We start from the raw sequence: 19,600 nt of genomic DNA on the forward strand, positions 1-19,600 counted from the left end.
CAGTTAAAAGGACAGTATATTTAGCATTAATGCCAAAGCCTTTTCCTGATGTTGCTAATTAAAACAATGATTTCTGGTGCTCTTCTGTCCCTTAACAAATGGAAGAACAATAGTGCCTTCGCGTATGTTCTATAGAAGTATATACTGTCATTTTAAAGTCATCAAGCCCAACCTTGACCTTACTAGATGGATGAAACAATGCATTTACACGTTAGCAATAGAAGCTCCTCCAAGTACAATGAGCTATAGAATGCATTGTGTGTGTTGGTAAGCTTGTGTTTTCAAATTCTCCACCTTTTTGTTTTGTTTTGTTTTCGTTTTATTGTTACCTCCCTCCCCCCGGAAATCCCTTTATGTACTAGCTATTGCATGAATTTATTTTACAGTATTTTGTAACTGTCAGATTACTTAGCTGGCTTATCTGCAGAAGCAAAAGGGACTGTGTATGGGAGGTATCGATTTTTTTTTAACTGGGTTAAGAATTCTATCCAATCATTTTCTATTCTAGTCAACTGCCCTGGCATTTTCTTCAAGGGGCATTGTTTGTGTCTCTTAAAGTTATCCACAGGCAGGATGGTTTTTGATGATTTGAAAAATTTACTCTGAGAAGTCCCAGGGAACTTTTCTCCTCCATGTTAATGTTTCTGAAATGATCTCCTGGTAAAGCTCCACATCTTCGTGTTTGCTCAGAAAAATTTCCTTGGTTTTGATATTTGTTTCCCCCAAATGATGAAGCCTCACTGCAGTTATGTGGTAGCTACCTGATTTTTTTTCATAGATTGGCCTACTAAATTTTACAAAAAGAGAAGTGTATATATATATATGTGTGTGTGTGTATATATATATGTATACATATACATATATGTAATACATAATTTTAACCCCCAATTAATTATTCCTAATTTTTATTTCTATACTCAAAACAAAGGACTTAAGGAAGCAGTAAAGGGCACACTTTGACAAATTATTCAATATATTAAAATCATGATAATTTCCAAGTCTATTTAAAGCCAGAAAACTTCTAAACTTAAGTGAAATGTTTTACAATCAGTTTTACACAGAAGCCTGTTTGTATCTTCTAGACTGATAAGCATGCAGGTGGTGCAACAGAACCTTTTTATTTACTTAAGTAAATTAACTTTATAAGCATAACAAGACCTTTGTTTTATTTTTAACCTTTTTGGAGGAGGGATTAATCGTGATTTGCCTTTATGCAGACTCTTCTTTTGGCTTTTTAATGTAAGAAATGGTCCATCCGTCTTTTACTTTGCACTGAAAAATAATCTGCATTCAGAAGGGTGCAGCTATCACGAATGCACGTCTCAATGAATTCTCACGAATGGAACACGCCCCTGTAAGGAGCCCGCAGATCAGATCGGGCACAGAACATTTCTAGCACCTCCAGAGATCCCCTCCTGACCTCAGGGCCCTTCCAGGAGGGTCACATAGGCCCAAGGGTAAACCCTGACCCAGACTCTATCAACGTTAATTAGCTTTGCCTGGTTTTGTACTTTGTATAAATCGAATCACACCATGCTCCGCCCTTTTTTTTGTTGTTGTTATTGTATGCCCCCTAACCTCAGGCATAGTAGTCAAATATATATGAGTAAAGTTGATATACAATTAAAAATATGCATCAAATATGTCTAATTACAGTTGTGCGTATCCGTTTAACAAAAATTGCACATAAATTAAATCTAATTTCAAAAAGAGAGCTGCAGACAATTACATTGCTAAATTTGTGGGATTAAGGGTGGGAGCAAAATGCCAAGTAAACACAATAATTAATAAACGTAGCCAAGTATAAAAAGGCCATTTGACTAAAATCCTAGTGATGGTTCCCATCAGCAGACAAAATGACAAGTTCCTGAATAATGGGCAGGAGCAGATGGGAGATAATCTCTTTTTTCTTCCACACATAAACTGCTCTGTTTTCCAGCTGGGGGCAGTAACAACAATGTTTATAGTTAATGTTGTAGTAAACAGCACACCCAGTACGTAAAGTTAAATTGGAGAACGGATGCTAAAAACTCATCGGCATATATGCTTAATTAGGAAGTTTTATAATGCCATTTAGCCTCAGAACGAACACACTCTCCTCCCTGATTGCAAATGCTTGCCTTTTATCTCCACGGAAGTGGGAGCATTTGTCTAACTGTGGTGGCAGCCAACTTCCAACATAAACAATCATTACAGGCAAATATCCCCGATCCCAATTGTTGTGTTTACAAGTGCTCATGGCTGTTTTCACTACTCTGAGCAGAACACTTGAGAGTTGTGGTTGCTTTTTGTAAAGCAGCTCACTTCAGCCATAGGCTGGAAAAAGCATCTCTTCAGGGTGCCCAGAATTGTCATGTCCCTCTTTAATAGGCTTTATGGTGTTGGTGGAGAAATGGTGGGGGCCCATTTCCCTCTTTCTCCTTCATTCTCTTGCCTCTTAACAGAGAGTTCCTCTCAGGCTGTAGCTAGGGGAGTAGCCTCCTGCTTGGCTTATTATTCCAGGAGACCTGGCTCCTGTCACTTTGAGTCCAGAGGGGACACTCCCCCAGGAGTGAGCTGCCTGGGCCATTCCACTCCCTCGTGGCTTTACTGCGAGCCACTGGAACGCACTTACATCCCATTACATTCTCCCCCCGCTGAAGATGCATCCTTATCCAAAGGGGATGTGGTCACACATATCCTGTGCCTCTCCCAAGTGAAGCTGTCCCTGTGGCAGGTGCTATGGCACACGGAGAAGAATCCTGCATCTTCTGTACGCAGAATGAGGCAACAGGCAGAATGGAGTAACCCAATTAAATAAAACAAATATCACAAGACAGAAGCTAAAAATGCTAAATAAGATAAAATGCGGAGATGAGCCAGGACAAAAGAGTGGTTGAGTTCCCAGGCATGATGGGATTAAAATGTGCATATTGGATTCAAGCACCGTCCTGAAACAGTGAGTAATGAGGCAGAGCGGTGGCAGTCGTGCGCAGTCTTTGCAAGGCTATTAAATGTTGTCATGCTCGGCTATGATAAAAAGAATGGGGTCAGTTAAATGCTTCTGGCTTGGTGCAGGTTTGAAAGGAGAGTTCCTATGAAAGCCAGAGAGGAACCCCAGCATGGTGTCAGAAGGGCTCCCAGGCCAGCCCCAGCCAACAGCCAAATGTCTACAGCAAGTTCCATGCATTGCAGGTTGTTTCACTGCAAGTTGCCTTGGCCTTGCTCTGCCATTGAGAAAGCTCTCCCTGATGAGTGTCAGAGCACTGCCAGAAGGACGAACAGATGCCTCTGTTCCAGCAAGGTATTAACCACCCTCGTCCACGCCAGCCCTGAGACTCCCTCTGTAACAAGAGTTGAACACATAGGAAAGGCGTAGATTTAACTTCAAAACCACCCAAACTGTGATTACAGAGAAAAAGGTCAGGGAAGTAGGAAGTTTGGTTTTGCAACCTTTGCAACCTTTAACCTTGTTAAAAAGTGAAGCCCAGAGACTCAAAAGATGGGCAATACCCGGCACGGTAGTTCCACGGATGGTATTGAGAGAAGTACGGAAAGAATGAAGCATCTGGGTTATTTCACCAAGTCAGACAGGTTGCTTACTGTTGGGGATTTTGTTCCTTATTATTTTCAAAGACCCCTTTAGAGAGGATGCCAACCATATCTATCTTTTAAAAATACAACATACTTGTTATTGAAGTGAGAAGTTGCCATGGCATTCCAAGACTTACTGATCGGGTATAAATGGAAGTGAGATTTTATACTTCTCCCCCACCCTCAGTGATTCAATATTGATAAAAAATTTAGTGGTATTACATTTATTTTTGACCTTGCTTCAGAATCTCTTTTCCTCTTTTTGATTTTAAAAAAAATCTGCACTCTTCTCCGTATTTATTCCTGCCATACTTTAACTCCAGATGCTCTCAGTGATGTTCACTGATATGATATAGATTTTATTTGGTGCAAGCATGTAGGAAAGAATTGTCGTGAGGAACTTAATCATAACTATTGGCACACTGTTACTCTATTAAGAAAGAGCATAAGTCGATCTGCTGAAGTCAGACAATTCTCAAATCCATGTCAGCCACATGACACTTGTAGAAAGCAAAAAGTCTTGAAAATTGAGATGAACTGAACTCGGTTAAAGATTGGCACCATAGCATGTGGGAAGTTTGTGATTTTGCTGTCGGGAAGCCCTGGTTTGAGATCCAGCCTGTTGTACTTCCTGCAATGTGACCTTAAGCAAGTTACATGTTTTTCTCTGATTTTCAATTTCCCCATCTATAAACACTAGGAGAGTATTACCAACCTCCCAAATCTGTGGTGAGGATTAAATGAACTGCCTATGCCAAAGTGCCTTCACAGACCCCAACCCAGAGGAAGAACTCAGAAAAGACTGCTTGACTCACAGGCTCTCCTTCACTTCCAGGAGAAAATCATCCACTCCACACAGACAGATTTTCCTGAGAAAACTGATCTCACTGCAGATCAAAGCATTTGTTATTAAACTTGAACATAAACAGGAGTTCATCCCCATCAGAGCATCTTTTTTGATGCTCTGATGGGAATAAACCCCTGAGTAGTTTATATGTTGTATTATTTATGAGCATTTGTGGCATTAAAGTTTACTTAAGGTAGTATATTACCAAATATCCTAGTGAAGTGTAAGTTTTGAATGCTACCCTGTAGGGCAGTGATTGGCAAACCACAGTCAAAGGGTCAAGTCTAGCCCATTGTCTATTTCTGTAAAGAAAGTTTTTTTGGAACACATTCATTTATAAATTGCCTATTGTTGTTTTTCCCAGACAGTGGCAGAGTTGAGTAGTTGGGTCAAAGAATCCTGTGGCCTGCAAAGGCTAAAACATTAACTATTTGGCCTTTCAAGGAAAAGTTTTTCGACTCCTATTCTCAGGAGAAATGTTTCCAAAATAAAAGGTACCATCTTGTTAAAATCTGTATCTCTACCATCTACTGGAATGCCTGGCACATAGTAGGCCTTCAATAAATATTTGTTAAATTAATGCATAAATTATTGAACTGAATAATCAGGGAACCCTTAATATAGAGGAACCTTAATTTTGAGTATAAAAGTGTTTTTGAAGGATTTGGAGTAAATTACAGTTTGGACAATCAAATTACACATGAGATGTTCTAGAATAGCATTCCATTTATAGCAATCCAGGAGTAAGTCTCTAAAGCTAAAAAGTTATTTTTTGTAAAAAAAAAAAAAAAAAGGAATTACCCCTAACTTAACCTGCTTAGTAAATTCTAAATTTTCGTAGATTTTCATAAGATTAATTATGGCTGTGGTTGTGCTTTAGGTTACTAGTATGATGAAGGAAAAACAAGATGGTAGCTCAGTTTAGCTTCTATTGTAAGGAAACTAGCGTCTGTAGAGCAGAGGAAGCACATGAATTTTATCCTCTAGAAGCCTAAGCTCAGCAAGTGGCTATAATTTTAACCCTCTGGTGGGAGGCCATCAGAAACCCATTGTAGACAGCAAAGACAATTTGGGATTCCATTAGGAACGGAGCAGCAGGAAGAGCCTGTGTTTGTAGAAGTGATGGAGAAGCATGGGGGCAGCTCTGCCCCGGGAGGTAAGGAAAGCATTTAGGAGAGTCACACCTAGAAAGTAGCTTAGAAGGCTACTAGGTTTCATTCCATGAGACATTCTTTTTGCCATTTTAACAATCTTAACTTCAGGGAAATACCATGTCATAGATCCAGATATGTGGTGCAGTTCCTGGCACGACCCCAAAAGGATATTAAAGCAAAACAAAACAATTCGTAATAAGTATGACAGTAAGCCAAATAAAATAAGGAGGATGGATATCTCAATCGATTTGCCAGTTTAATTTTACTAGCATACAAAATATTTCCAGAGTGGCAAGCAAATCGTAACTCAGTCCCTACAGAGTGAGGGCAAGCAAGGGAAAGGGTTCCTGAGATTAATGCCCAACAGCTGCATCCTCAGTTCAGTCTCCTTGGTGGTATGAATAATGGATGGGCTAAAAAGCAAAATGCACAATAATGTTCTTTTATTAATGAAATGAAGACTACTTGTGATGGCTAGCAATAAATTAAGAAAAGCAAAAACGGAAAAGCAGTCAACGTTTGCCTCTGAAAAATGCAGTTACTTAAATCCAATAATTACTGCCATGACAGAAAACATTGCCTCACAACTTAAATGAGGTGCATCTCTTGCAAGTCCTGCACATATACTGCAGAACAGAATTATTTTTGATCCATAGACTGCAAGGCCTATTGTTGGCTAGGAGATAAACATAACCCCATTAGAGTAGATTAATGGTGATATTAAGCATATTCATAGTGTATCTTAGGTGCAAGTTTCCCTAGGGATCACGTACTGTACCTCCCCTTCAGTCTATGGACCAAGAAACTGGGGCTCAGTGTGCTGAAGAAACATGTCCAAGGATACATAATCAGCTGAGCTAGGACAAAAAACTAGGTCTCCTGGTTAACCCCTACTGCTGCTTCCAGGGGGGTTGAGTGGAAGCCACCAGGCAAGACAAATATTGCAGACATGTGGGTGCTGCACACTAGGAGAAACAAAGCTGAGGTTCTAGTTCATTCTTGATGCATTCCTGACTTTCCTTCCTCATCTTGTATTTTCCCTTCAACATCGCATAGATAGGCTAGATGGGTATGTCCTCCATATTTATGCTAATTTCCAAATGTAAGGTCAGAAATAAAGACTTAAAATATCTGAGTGCTCTTTGGAGGATAGTATCATTTCATTGTAATAGAAGAGGCCACTGATCGAATTCATTAGATGTCTCTATTGTTGGACTGTGTTTCCTCAGTAGGACACAAGAATTCAGCAAGGAAAGAGAACAATGTGCTATTCCATAATTTTAAAAAGGCATTGCTGTAAAACTATATGTAATTCAACTGATAATTTATTTCCCCCCGTCAAAAAGCATCCCAAACATCATTTTTCCTCCAAAGTGCTGCATTACAAATTTAAATTCTGCACCCTTTCAACCATTTCTGAAAGTCTGTGTTCCTCTTTATCAATTACCCAAATTCCCAGTATCAAGAAAATAGGGTCTCTTCTTCCTAATGCCTATCTTCATAAGGGAAAGTCGTCCCAGGCAAGCATTGTCTTTCATTCATGCATGCCTGGTATTACAGCAAGCTCCGAAACCTGATGGTAATTAATTTCTCTAAGATTTCCAACTACTGTGTGTGCACCCAGCTGAGTTGCCAGGTAACTGGCATTATTTTAACAATCCTCAGTTTTTACACTTGATCCAGCAGCTCCTATGGACACTGTGATCCCCAAGAGCTTACAGTCTGAGATAGGAACATACAGAGTTTCTTCTGTGTAGGACAGGTTTATATTAGTTTCTCCTTATCATTTTCTTTGGTCAATTATTTGTACTGTATACCAGGATCCCTCCCCCAGTACACTATTATTTAACTGTAACTAAGTACACAGGAGAGCTGTCATTACTGGGTACATATTTTAAGTAACTAGATTAGAGCTTCATCTTTGGTTACTGCTGGTCAACTCCAGAATCTCAAGAGATTTCTTGCTCACCTCTAACCTGTGGTAATTAGCACCAAAATGTGATAATGCAGGCTTCAGATTCTCTTACAAGTTCTTAACGAAGTGATAACTTACTGAGGAAACACTTGGGAATTTGATTGCAAGTTCATTCATATTGGTTCTAACAAACCTACAAACCATGTGCAAAAGAACTAATAAAATAATAAATTTGTTAGGATTTATTACCTTATCTAAGGATAAGTCTTAAATTTTAATGGAACATAAAGGCTATACTTGAGGATGACTTTCCCTTATGAAGATAGGCATTAGGAAGAAGAGACCCTATTTTCTTGATATTGGGAATTTGGGTAATTGATAAAGAGGAATGCAGACTTTCAGAAATGGTTGAAAGGGTGCAGAATTTAAATTTGTAATGCAGCACTTTAGAGGAAAAATGATGTTTGGGGTGCTTTTTGATGGGGGGAAATAAATTATCAGTTGAATTACATATAGTTTTACAGCAATGCCTTTTTAAAATTATGGAATAGCACATTCTTCTCTTTCCTTGCTGAATTCTTCTGTCCTGAACTACAAGTGGGGAATACAGAATTCAAGTGTAAAATTGGAAATGTACATACTTTAGAGGCAAGTTCATTTTATAGCCACAATTAAAATTCTAAAAAAATATGAGAGTGCTTCCTGTGCTGAGAATTTCACAATAAATGGTTGTTGAATAGATAAGTATATGAGTTTAAGGCTATTAATTTAATGTGATGTAACCATTTGGTCACATATCCTTAAATATTGACTTGTGATACCTTTAAGTTCTTACTCTTTTGTATTATACAGTTGGTTTGGGTTCTCATTTTTTTGTTATTCAGAAAGTACACAATCATCTGAAATGGTTTAATTCTATATTAATTAAGAAATATTTAATATGTCTCTAATATGTGTGACACAGTCTGCTAGGCATTCTGGAAAATGCAAAGAAGTTTCAGTTTCTACCATTGAGGAGCTCTCATGGTATTTGGGACATATGTATAGACAGATAATTAGGAAGCAAATGTGCAAAAAGTGCCAAAAGTTTGGTTAAGACAATACTTGCCTGAGGAATTTAGAAAGAGAAAGTGTGATGCAGGAGGTGAAATTTGATCAAACCTTGGAACGTAGATAAGTTTGAGTGGACAGGAAGGAAGAGAAGTATTTCAGGGCAGCCCCCGTGGCGCAGCGGTTTAGCGCCATCTGCAGCCCAGGGCGTAATCCTGGGGACCCTGGATCGAGTCCCACATCAGGCTCTCTGTATGATGCCTGCTTCTCCCTCTGCCTGTGTCTTTGCCCCTCTCTCTCTCTCACTCTGTCTCTATGAATAAATAAAAATAAAATCTTAAAAAAAAAAAAGTATTTCAGATAAGTGAGCACCTTGAGCCAAGATGTAGGGCAAGAATGAAGTGTACTCAGAGACATATCAGTTAGGACTTTTTTGATTGTAGGCAACAAACACCCAAACCAAACTGGCTTAAGCAAAAAGGAAATTTATTATGTCATCTAATCTGAAAGGTTCCAGGGTTGGGTCTGGCTTCAGTGACGGATTGATTCAGCACTCAGTCATGGCCTGGTTTCCTTCCATCCCTCTACTCTGCCTCCCTATCTTGGCCTTAGTCTGGAGCTGCATATGGTACCAGGATATGGGAAGCAACTCCAAGCCTACCATTCTTCCAAAATCGGGATTCATTATAAATATGAAGTCCTTGTGAAAATCTCCTTGTGTCCTGTTAATTGGGTTGGATGCCCATCCTGAACCCATCATGGATATTGGGGAATGCAGTAAGCTCACACTTGCTTCTGGGTCATAAGCCCATCCTTGCCCCACTCTCAAAGATGAGAATATGGTCATCCTGACAGGAACCACGTAGTACAGGAATGGGGCATGTCCAAAGGAAAACTGAGGTATGGTTAACTGTAAACAGAGTGAATGGATGCTGTGTAAGAAAATCAAGTGTCTGCTAATGGAGAATAAGTCTACAGGTCATTTTGAGTAATTACAGGAACTAGACACTGGAAGTTTTTCCTGTAAGCATGTTGTGAATGTTAGGACAAGGAGTTGGGCTTTACGAGGAATGGTAAATAAATTGGACCTGCGGATAATTGACCTGTCAGCTGTGTGCAGGATGGATTGGGGGTTGGGTGCTCAAGAGGGAGATAACGTGACCTCTGTTGTACTTTCCCATATTTCAAAAGCTGCAATATTTGCAGAGTATCTGTTGTGTGCTTGTGAACTATGGAGAATACAGAGAGGATGCCCAAGACTCGATCTTGCCCTTCAAAGAGTCTACAGGGTGGCAGAGAAGACAATGAATTGGAGGCAGTTGTGGTGTAGGCAGGGTGCACAGTGATAGCAAGACTAGGTTTCATGGAACACAGAGAAGGAAGACACTCTTAAAAGGAACCATAGTTATGGAGCTGGAAGCCAAGTGAGCAGGAACCCAAGGAAGAGAGGTCTATAGACAGTGACCCCCTCTGGAACATCTTTGAGAGCAAGTCAGTTGGAGACCCAATCATTAGTTGTGTGGCCTTTGAGAATCTGGGTAGGTAGGAAACTGCCTCTCTGTTATCAGACAGGCCTCTCTTGGAGTTTACAGACTCAGAATGGGATTGTACTCACAGTGGAGCCTGGCTTGCTGTCTCTGAAAGAGAGGGGTTCTCTGGCCATCAGCCTGGGAAAGCCCTGGTCTTTGGGTATTTGGTGTTGCCTGTGGTCAGTGTCTTCTCTCCAGCTCACTCTGGTTGGGAACAACAGAGTGAGCTACTGGTATATGGTGGCTCCATTTTATTCTATTTCAATAGACTTCAGAATAAATGGGAAGAAATTGCTTGGGCCTTCTGCAGGAGGAGAACTGAGTTCCCTTCCTACTTAGCAGTGCAATTCAAGCAAGTCTTGGCACATGCCTGGGCCTCAGTTTCCCTGCCATTCAGGCAAATCTCTGCACATGCCTGGGCCTCAGTTTCCCTGCTTGTAAAGGCAAAGCCTTGGACAAAGAATGCCTTAAAAATTCTCTATGCCTATAAATCCTACAGAAACAACCATCACACCCTTATTCCATGACATGTGATCATGACATGATCTATTTCCAAAAATAACTGAAGTTACTGGTTAGTGGCACAACTGAAAGCACTGGAGCATTTGAGCACCAGGGTTCATCCACAAAGGGGGCAAACATTTAGAAAGTTGCTAACTAGAGAAAGTGGCAGGAGTGGTGAGAACTGACCTGTCAAAGGGCAAGGGCAAGTGTTGTCCAGAGAGAAGTAAGTAAGGGAGAGAATGTGGTTGCCCTTATAAGGATCTGGAGAAATGAAAGTGAAAATAAGGGGAATGGAACCATCCAAGCCTGGGCTCAACATTGAGTGCCACCAGCCCCTGCATAAACCAGCTTGCAGTATTTATAGAGACAGGGCCCATTTCAGTGGCTGCAGCCAAGAGCATGACTTGCAGTAATTGAGTAGATTATGGGGAGACAGTAAATATGGAGAAGGTGCCAAGGAGAGGAAGGAGGAAGGGAAAGTGCTCTAAGTTCGGATGCGAGCTTTGTTTTGCATGTTTTCCTCTGACCTGCAGCTCCTTAATTTTAAAACTGTATCTTACATCCAATGATAAAGGGAAAAAACAAACAAACACCTTCCATTTCTGAGCATTTCAGCCATTTAAAAAGCATTTGCACATCCTTTTTTACCTACAGCAACTCTAGGACAGCCGGAAGGGGTTATTACTATTCCTTATTTAACTGGGAGCTTAGTAAATAGTTCAGCCGGTGATGGACAGAGCAGTCAGAATTCCTGACTACAATCCCAGTGTGCTTTTCTTCCCCACCCTAGAAAGCCTCAGTCCATGGTTCAATATTTAGTCCAATGCCAATGACTTTTTCTTTCTCAAGAAGGTAGAAATAGAAATATTTTTTTATGACCAAGAGGAGAGTTTATATTACTCTTGGATTAAATACAGAATGGTTTTTTATGTAAGTCAGACTAAATAGACGCCTGTTTTTTTACAAACATTCAACTTTACACAAACAGAACATTTTCAGTTTGCTTTGAAAGCAAAATACCATGTGTCGTAACTCTACAGTGTTTTAAATAAAGTTAGGAATTTGGGTTTATAACGCTGAAAATATCACAAAATCCGAGGGTAGAAGACCAAGAATTCTATATGTATATGTGTCCTCTAAAATTCTGCAAGTGGAAGAGTCAAAGGTAGACCTGTCAACAAACCAGTTATTGAATCTCTGTATTAACTGCCTAGTGAAAGGAGAAGTGAATTATTAAGGTTTATCTCCCTCATTGATTTGTAACATTGTTCTTCAGTATGCCGAGAGTTTTTAAAGCAGAGCAGTTCAGCCTAACAAAGCCATTTACTGTACTGGTTCTACACATTGGCACTCTTTTTCTCTTTATTACTTCATTTTGGAACTTTGATTGGCCTATTTCAGATCTAAGATTGCTCTAATGCTATACTGCAATTGTACGAGGGGCTTAGTTTTCACTTTGTTCTCAGAACCAGGCTGGCTATAAATTTATCTCCGTTCTTTGAAGAAGCTAACAGTAAATTTTCAAGAGGAAAAATGGTGGTATATATCCCTACAGAGGAAAAGTAATCTCTTAAAAGCAGAATAACCTCCAGGCTACATCCTTTTAAAGAGAGACTTTCAAACAAGGACGCCTTCAACTTTTATATGTCTTCTATATTTTTCTTCAGGCTTTGTACCTACTCTTCTGCTCTCTGTGTAAGGTTTCTCTGTAATGACCCCATTCCTCCCCACACCCATTAAATCTGTAATGAAGTCATGCCATTCCCAATTCTGATGTCATAATAACTTCCAGAGCTACAGCTGGGTAGCACATCCTGGAGATCATCTGAGGTTTCATCAGGAAAATGAGGCATAGAGACCCACAGTTGAAATACCTACAAAGTTGGGTCTCCATTCCATAAATTACCGTGTACCCTGGTGAAAATGAACTTTGTAAAGTTAAATCCAGGGGAAGGTTTCCATTCGGCTTAATTGCATTCGAAGCAGTTTGAATTACAGGGGTTGGTTTCATTCAAGTTAAACCAGTCCTTCCCAGAGACTGAGCCATACTCCCTCATCAACAGATAATAAGATAATTGCGAATGAGGAGGTGCTAAAATAACGGGATGAGCTTGTGGCTCTGTTTCCATGTCTGACAACCTCATCACCTTTCATCTTTATTATACAGCCACCTGGAGCTGAATGTTGATGAATGAGGACGCCTGGCGTCCTCACATGTCAGACACACACGCCTGGGGCTCCCATTCACCAGGGGCTCTCTAGCTCGCCTGGGAGCTACCAGAAGGAATAGATGTGGAGCTTGGGGAAGGCTGGGGAGAGGTTGAACCCACGACATCATCCATCCTGCCTGTGCCTTCTGATGTCATGACCAGGTGCTCTTAAGAGCTGCATTGGTAGGGAGCAGAAAGCTCCCCAACTGTGGTGACTGTCGTCAACAAAAGTGAGCCATAATGGACAGTTAAGCTGGCCAGCCTATTTTTCAGACCTCAGAAAGTTCCAGAAAGTGTTTCTTTCACCACTTCCTTCAGCCTAATTGTCCTCTTTCTCATTTTATGCCCCTGCTAGACCACCGCTCTTGATAAGGAGAGGCAGGTTTTCCGACGAAGACGCAACCAGGATGTGAGAAGCCGGTACAAGGCCCAGCCAGCTCCACCTGAACTCAACTCGGAATCGGAAGACTACTCCCCAAGCTCATCTGAGACTGTTCGCTCCCCGAATTCGCCCTTTTAATAAGACCCTTTTACTCAAAGTCCTGGCTTAACCCTTTGAGACTCTGAGATTTTTTTCCAAATTAATGTAAAACAGTTTCATCTGATCTATCTAGCACTCAATGCTTGAATGGCAAAACAGAAAGTGTGTTTTCTGGTATCTTTGTAGCGATTTCTCTTTGCTGAGTGAGATGACCACATGTTGTTTGGGAAGACGGCAACTTGCTGCTAATAGGGTCCTCAAAGGGTTAAGGCTAATTTGCAACTTTTTTAAACATAGAAACAATGAATGTGTTCTTCAGTCAAACTAGGATCTGCAGTATGTAATATAGCACATGTTAACCCTCTGAGTGCATAGGATTTTATGGAGACCCCTGGAGAGTTTTTCAGGCCTTTGGATGTATACACACACATTTCTTGATTTTGCTGCAGATCAAGGGATGTTACTAGATGCTGAGATGTCCAGACAAGAAGGACATCTAGAACGATATCTTGCTTGTCATTTTTTTTTGTGGGTTTAGAATATAGCAGGCTTAAAACTTAGACATAAGACCTCTCTTTCTTCTTCACAATCCCATTATGAAAGGGACTTTTTTCATTGAGAGGTATGACTTTCAGTTGCTGTGAGTCCTGCGTCCCGAGTGGAGGCAGTTGGGTCTGGCCGACAGCCTGACCCAGGACGTAGATGGCGACACCCCCCCACCCCCCCCCGCCCACCACCATATCACCTCCACATGAAGATGGGCTGGTGATACCCCAGAAATGCTGCTTCCAAATCAGCTGCTGCTAGTGCCAGCACAGACCCTCGGGAGTCACCATGCCCTGTCCTGTGCGTGGTGAGTGAGGGACTGCCTGCTCAGTATGAGACGTCTACAGGAAAGCAAAAACAACTGGTGGAAAAGAGCAATAAATTGCCAGGTGCTCTATAGGGCTGGGATTTCAAACCGAAAGAGGAAACAAGGCCCCATTCTTTTTCTCACCTGCTTTGCGAGCGCTGCAGTCTTCAGCGTGAAATTCACGTAGGGTATAAGATCCATCCAGAGGAGTGCTGGGGCACAGGAGCCTAGAGCCAAGTGCTTTGCAAGGTGGCCAAGGAGAAAGTACAAGGGGAGGCACACTCCAGAATGTTCTAAGAATGGGTTTTAATAAAATAAACTATTGGTAAGAGAATTCCATGGGCACCTTTAGGTTTACCTATTTACAGTCTCCCAGGAAGAACCGGATGGAAGACCTGAAAGATACCCCTGAGAATAAAACCTCTGTTCCCTGAGATGACCTTTTTATACCACTGTCTTTAGCTGTCTAGAGAGATATGTTGTTTTTTTTCCCTTTGGGCCAAGTTCTGTCTAAGACCTGTGTTTTCACTCCTGTTACCAAACCTTTCTGCCTAGCCCTATATCCCCAGTAAGTTTCTTCTAGAACGTGTTCCATTTCAGCATGGGGGCCCACAGCCTCCAGTGTGTCACTGTAATGCGTAGAGAAGAGGCTGGCCATGGCATCTTGGAGGCCAGGGTCCAACTCAAATGTCCTGCTAAGGTTTGCTCAGCTCTATGACCCAGGAAACAACCAGTGAGTGATGTCTCATGAGATTTGCCACTGGATGGCTAAATAGCACTTACTATCTCTGTTCTGAATATACTTCAGTATCTGAAAGTCTTGAAATTCGTATAGTCGGTTCTTTATTTTCAAACACGTTGGTCTTCAATTGCTGCTTTTCACTCTTCAACTTATAAACTATAGTCTGTGTTAACATACATTTTAAAAATCACAACACGTCGTGACTTTGCAACAGAGTTTCCCCAGTTTTTTTTGCTTTTCCACATTTTGGTTTATCTCTTTGGTCCATGTTGTCCTGTCATATAAACAGTAGATCATTTATTGAGAGTTTTCTCCCCTTTTAGAGAGTTCTGAAACGATAGCACACAGCATCAGAAAGTAGCACAAGGCAGTTGGGTTTTTTTGGGGGGTGGGGGGAGGAGAACACAGAACACCAGGAAGGGTGTTGATGTGTAGGTAGATTCCATATTAGTAAAATACCTTGAACTGGTCAGAGGTCACTGCTTTCTCTAGAACTATAAAGCAAAGCACTATTCTAAGATTAAGGAGTAGCTATATAGCTTGGCCTCAACTTTAAATGCGTGAATATGAAGAATCCTATGGACAGAGACCTACCTGCAGAAGTTTGTCACTTTCATTTCTTTGTCCAAATTACTGTTTTTCCGGTGGGCATTACATATATTGCTATAGCCTCTATGTACAGAACTTACAGTGCATGGATCAGGCCTTTTTCTGTCCAAGTCTAGGGGGACTGTGGATCCTGTAAAGCTGTGGAGTGTTTCCACACTGCAGAGGAGTAGCTTGGAGGAATGCGGGGCCCATTCAGCATAGGGATCCTAGCGTATCACTGTAGAATTTGAGTGATCTATGCTGTATAAACAGTGGAATGTGACCTGTCAAGTAGAAATATTGAGTAATCAGATGGAATGCAATCTTCAGCATTAAGCTATTGAGATTCTGAATGTCAGAGATGTACTCAGAGGGTTAACAGACAAGCACAAGGCATGCTGATTACATTGGTGTATCCAGACTGCTTTGCTTTTAGCCAGTGCTTTCAAATTTTTTTCACGACATTCTTGGGATAGTTCAAGTTTGAAAATAATTAAGTGGTGGTGTTCTTTAAGGAATTTCTATAACCAAATTGATCTTATTTTTTATTTCACTTTATCATAGAATAAATATGTATCATTATGGCAGTGTATCTCTGTAATTATCGATTTAATCATTGCCACAGTGTTTCCATATATTTTTTTTCTAAGTATTTACTATAGCTCTTATGGTGGTGGCCTGGTGATGGGGACTGTCTTTCATTTATTGATACATGACCAACCAGATGGTATTTTCAAGGGAATTTTTAGATACATCTTTTTAGTTGGGTAGTAGACTAACTAAAGAAGAACTCCATGACTTGCATCGTGTAAATCATCTTGGTAGATGAGAACTGTTCCTATTGATGAAGACATTGTAGCAGAAATCATTTTATTCGTCATAATCAATGAATATGTGATTTGCTCCACATCATTAGAAGGAAAAGTAAGATTTCAGTCATTGAAAATGTTTTTACTGTAGCCCTCATCTAACTAACACGTGGTGCATATTAAAATAAGCAGAGAAAAAAATACAAATAAACTGCTGAAAACACTCAGTGTTTTGTATTCAGTGAGACCTTCCTGCAATACTCAGTACCCCCATGGGTGGTGGTTAACAGGCCCGTCAGATATTATTGAAAGAAAGCAATATATCCATGAATGAAGGCTAAAATTGCAATCCTTTACCCTTTGAGGCATATTTCAGTTGGAAAAAGAAAAGAAAAGAAAAATTGGTTTAGCTTAGAGGGTCATGGAGCTACCGTATGACCAAGGCTCACACACATTAAATCACAGTTGTTTGCTGGCCAACGGTGCCCATTAGACGACTCTGTACCCCACGCTGAAGTACGACTGTGCTTGAGGGACAGCTTTCCTAATATTATTGTGTTGCCTGCTAGCCCTTCTCAGGGTAAGGATCTGTCAGCATTTCCAAGATAAACTTCTGTTTTCAAAGGTTTTTAATTTGACCATAAAAAGGTGCCCCAGGCTAAAGTTTGCTATATAGGGCCTGTTCACTTCCTTTTCTGCCTAATTCTCCCTAGAAAAGGGCAGCAACAACAACAAATTTGGCATGTCCCCTTCACTATAATTGCAGAATTGTGGAAAGCACCAAGAAGCAAGATGGTGGTTTCAACGTAATGATTCATTTGGATGTGGGTTTAAAAAAACACTAATGAGTCACCTGGCATTTATTGTAGATAACATATCTTTTCTATAATTTGTAAATTGCTATTTTTTAAACTGCTACATGATTATGATTATGATTTTTTTTTCCCAAAGATCTTTAGGAAACTTGACGTTTTCAGTTCAAAAGTTAACCTTTCCTGGATGTTATCTGCCATTTCCCTTAGGAGTTTGGGAAAAATACTCTCAGACCTACCCTTACTTTGCATGTTGTGATAGAGGGTCAGATATAGGCTTCTTCTGAAGATGCAGATTTCTTTATTCAATCATTAGGTTTCAGGAAGCCATTCTTATCTGTTGGGGAAAATAGTGATTAAAAGCACTTCCAGAATTAACATTTTGTCAATTCAAATATGGTAAGAGCATAAATCAACACACTTTATACTTTTTTTGGTTTTTCAAAAGCAAATAAATCAACACAACTTGAAGATACTAAACATCTGATTACTGCAAATGTGCTTTAAAATTGGCTCAATGGTGCTTATACATAAAACAGTAACAAATGGGGTTCCTAGGACTGTCAGAAGGAATCTTTAATTTGTATGTAATTACATACTCGAGGAGGAGGTGCTTTTAAGCCTGTCTTTTATTTTTTAATCATCTCAAATATGCAACCATCCATCCAGTAACATTAAGGGTCGTAAACTGGTGGGAAACAGGAAATTCAACGTAGAGGCTTAGAATGCCTCTGGTTAGGGTGGATTTTTTCGGTTTTGTTGTTGTTGTTGATAGGCTTCAACACTGAGGCTGCCGTGATCATTTTTCAGTGATCAAGCTTCTAACTGGCAGGTGTTTTGATCATGAGGTTTGCAGTATCTTGCCCTAAAGGAAGAGCGATCGCTATAATTAAACCATACCTGTAAATTTCTTCAGCATTCTTTTTTGGTCAACTGAAAAGAGACCCTTAATGTTGCTTTACTGTAAAATTGTATATTTTTGTCTGTGATATACTTTATTGATTTAAAGTAAATAATAGTTCTAAAAGCCTTCACTGTCGGTATTAAGAGAAAGTAGGATTTTAAAAGTGATGATAAAGATGCTATAATGTCAATTCATTCCAGTCCAATCAAATGTGGTAAGAAAAAGACCTTGAATAGTTCTCTAGGGACAATTTCTCACTTGCCATTGACATTAATCTTTGATGTATGCTCAGAAAAAATAAAAAGAAATTGAAACTGGTCCAAGGTTAGAGTCATAGCCTTGATAACTATTTTTTTAATTTTATTAGGAAATTAATAATAGCCTTTTTCATTCTGGCTGAAAGAAAATTATTAAAGGATTAGTTGGGTGTGAAATTAAATAGTATTTTGCTCATGCATACTAAAAAGGTGGGCTAGGTACTTGATGTGTTTAAACAAGTTTCTGAAAGGTTTCAATTTGGTGCAAGAAAAAAATTCAATGTTTCCTTTGAAAATACTGAATTTATCAATTGCTGCATGGATCAGATGGCATAGGTTAATCTTTGATTTTCAGAATCTTAATGAAATAACTTTTGAACGATTTGTATCCACGATTAAAGCTGGAATGAGATCCGATTTTTCCCCTAATCTCTCAGTTTAAGCTAATAAATGTAGGTTAATGTGGAATGAAATCATCTGTGATATATTATGTTTATTTATCTCAACTGAGCTTTTTTGATGTTGCCTGTTTTTATGTAAAACATGTTCTTAAAGTTAATAAAACAATAGTACTTGGTGTATGAACTACTATGTAATACCCTAGCTGCAGCGTCCACTCCTTGATTCTCTTTGCCATAATGGAGTAAAATTTCATTTTAGTTCAATTCATAATTGACACATTCAGTCCACGAAGGAATAACCCAGCTGTGTTCTTGGGGGGAATTCTCTCTATGCAAGGCTTTAAAAATTAGTCATGCGGTCAGAGAATAGCTTTCCCACATGTCCCCCACAGCAGAGTGTATATTTCATGGGCATAATTCAAAAACAACTATTTCAAAAATGTCCCTTTTCATATATTACCTTCCTGCCTGGGCCAGTGACTTGGATAAACACAAAGAAATCAAATACCATTCAGCCCTATTCTATCCTGCAACCTATGCACAGAAGCTCTCCTGAGAAGAGTGTTGTTTTATCCACTGACCTGTAATCAGCTGCCATTTTTATAGCAGTTCCCCATTAGGCATTTCACATGCAATATTGACCATCGAGAACATTGCAAAACTGTACAATGGAATCAAATTCTTTCCTGTGTTAGTTTTTCAATGCTAAGAGATTGAAAAGCCGGCCAGCAAAAGTGACTTGCAGATTCCCTGGTGTCCTGTGAAGGCGCAGAACATCTCCAAAATGGGCCCTGATGCGGAAGCCTCAAAAGGCAAGGACTCTCGGATGGAAGATGATAAAACTGCCACAGGAGGAAACTGGGAAAGAACGGCCTCTCGGGACTCCAAAGGATTGGTAGTTGGAAAGGTAGGGCTTCTCTGCAGAAAAGGAAGTTTATGCAAAATGGAGGTAAACGGGTAACAAGAGACTG

The 19,600-nt window shown here is 40.0% G+C and overlaps 1 protein-coding gene across 8 annotated transcripts in view; it reads left to right on the forward strand.

The window, feature by feature from the left end:
- Positions 1-18,813, forward strand: part of DCLK1 (doublecortin like kinase 1) — a 341,630-nt gene extending 322,817 nt beyond the window's left edge. For 7 of the 8 annotated variants that reach the window (XM_072797415.1, XM_072797418.1, XM_072797417.1 and 4 more), the window contains one exon: positions 13,138-18,813. In XM_072797415.1, coding sequence (XP_072653516.1) covers positions 13,138-13,302 — 165 coding nt within the window. In that variant the 3' untranslated portion in view covers positions 13,303-18,813. Of the gene's footprint in view, positions 1-13,126 lie in introns of all 8 variants that reach the window. The other variant, XM_072797419.1, reaches the window with a different exon arrangement.
- Positions 18,814-19,600: the final 787 nt, after the last annotated feature.

The sequence above is a fragment of the Canis lupus genome, chromosome 24, assembly GCF_048164855.1.
Source record: "Canis lupus baileyi chromosome 24, mCanLup2.hap1, whole genome shotgun sequence".
Taxonomy (NCBI): Eukaryota; Metazoa; Chordata; class Mammalia; order Carnivora; family Canidae; genus Canis; species Canis lupus.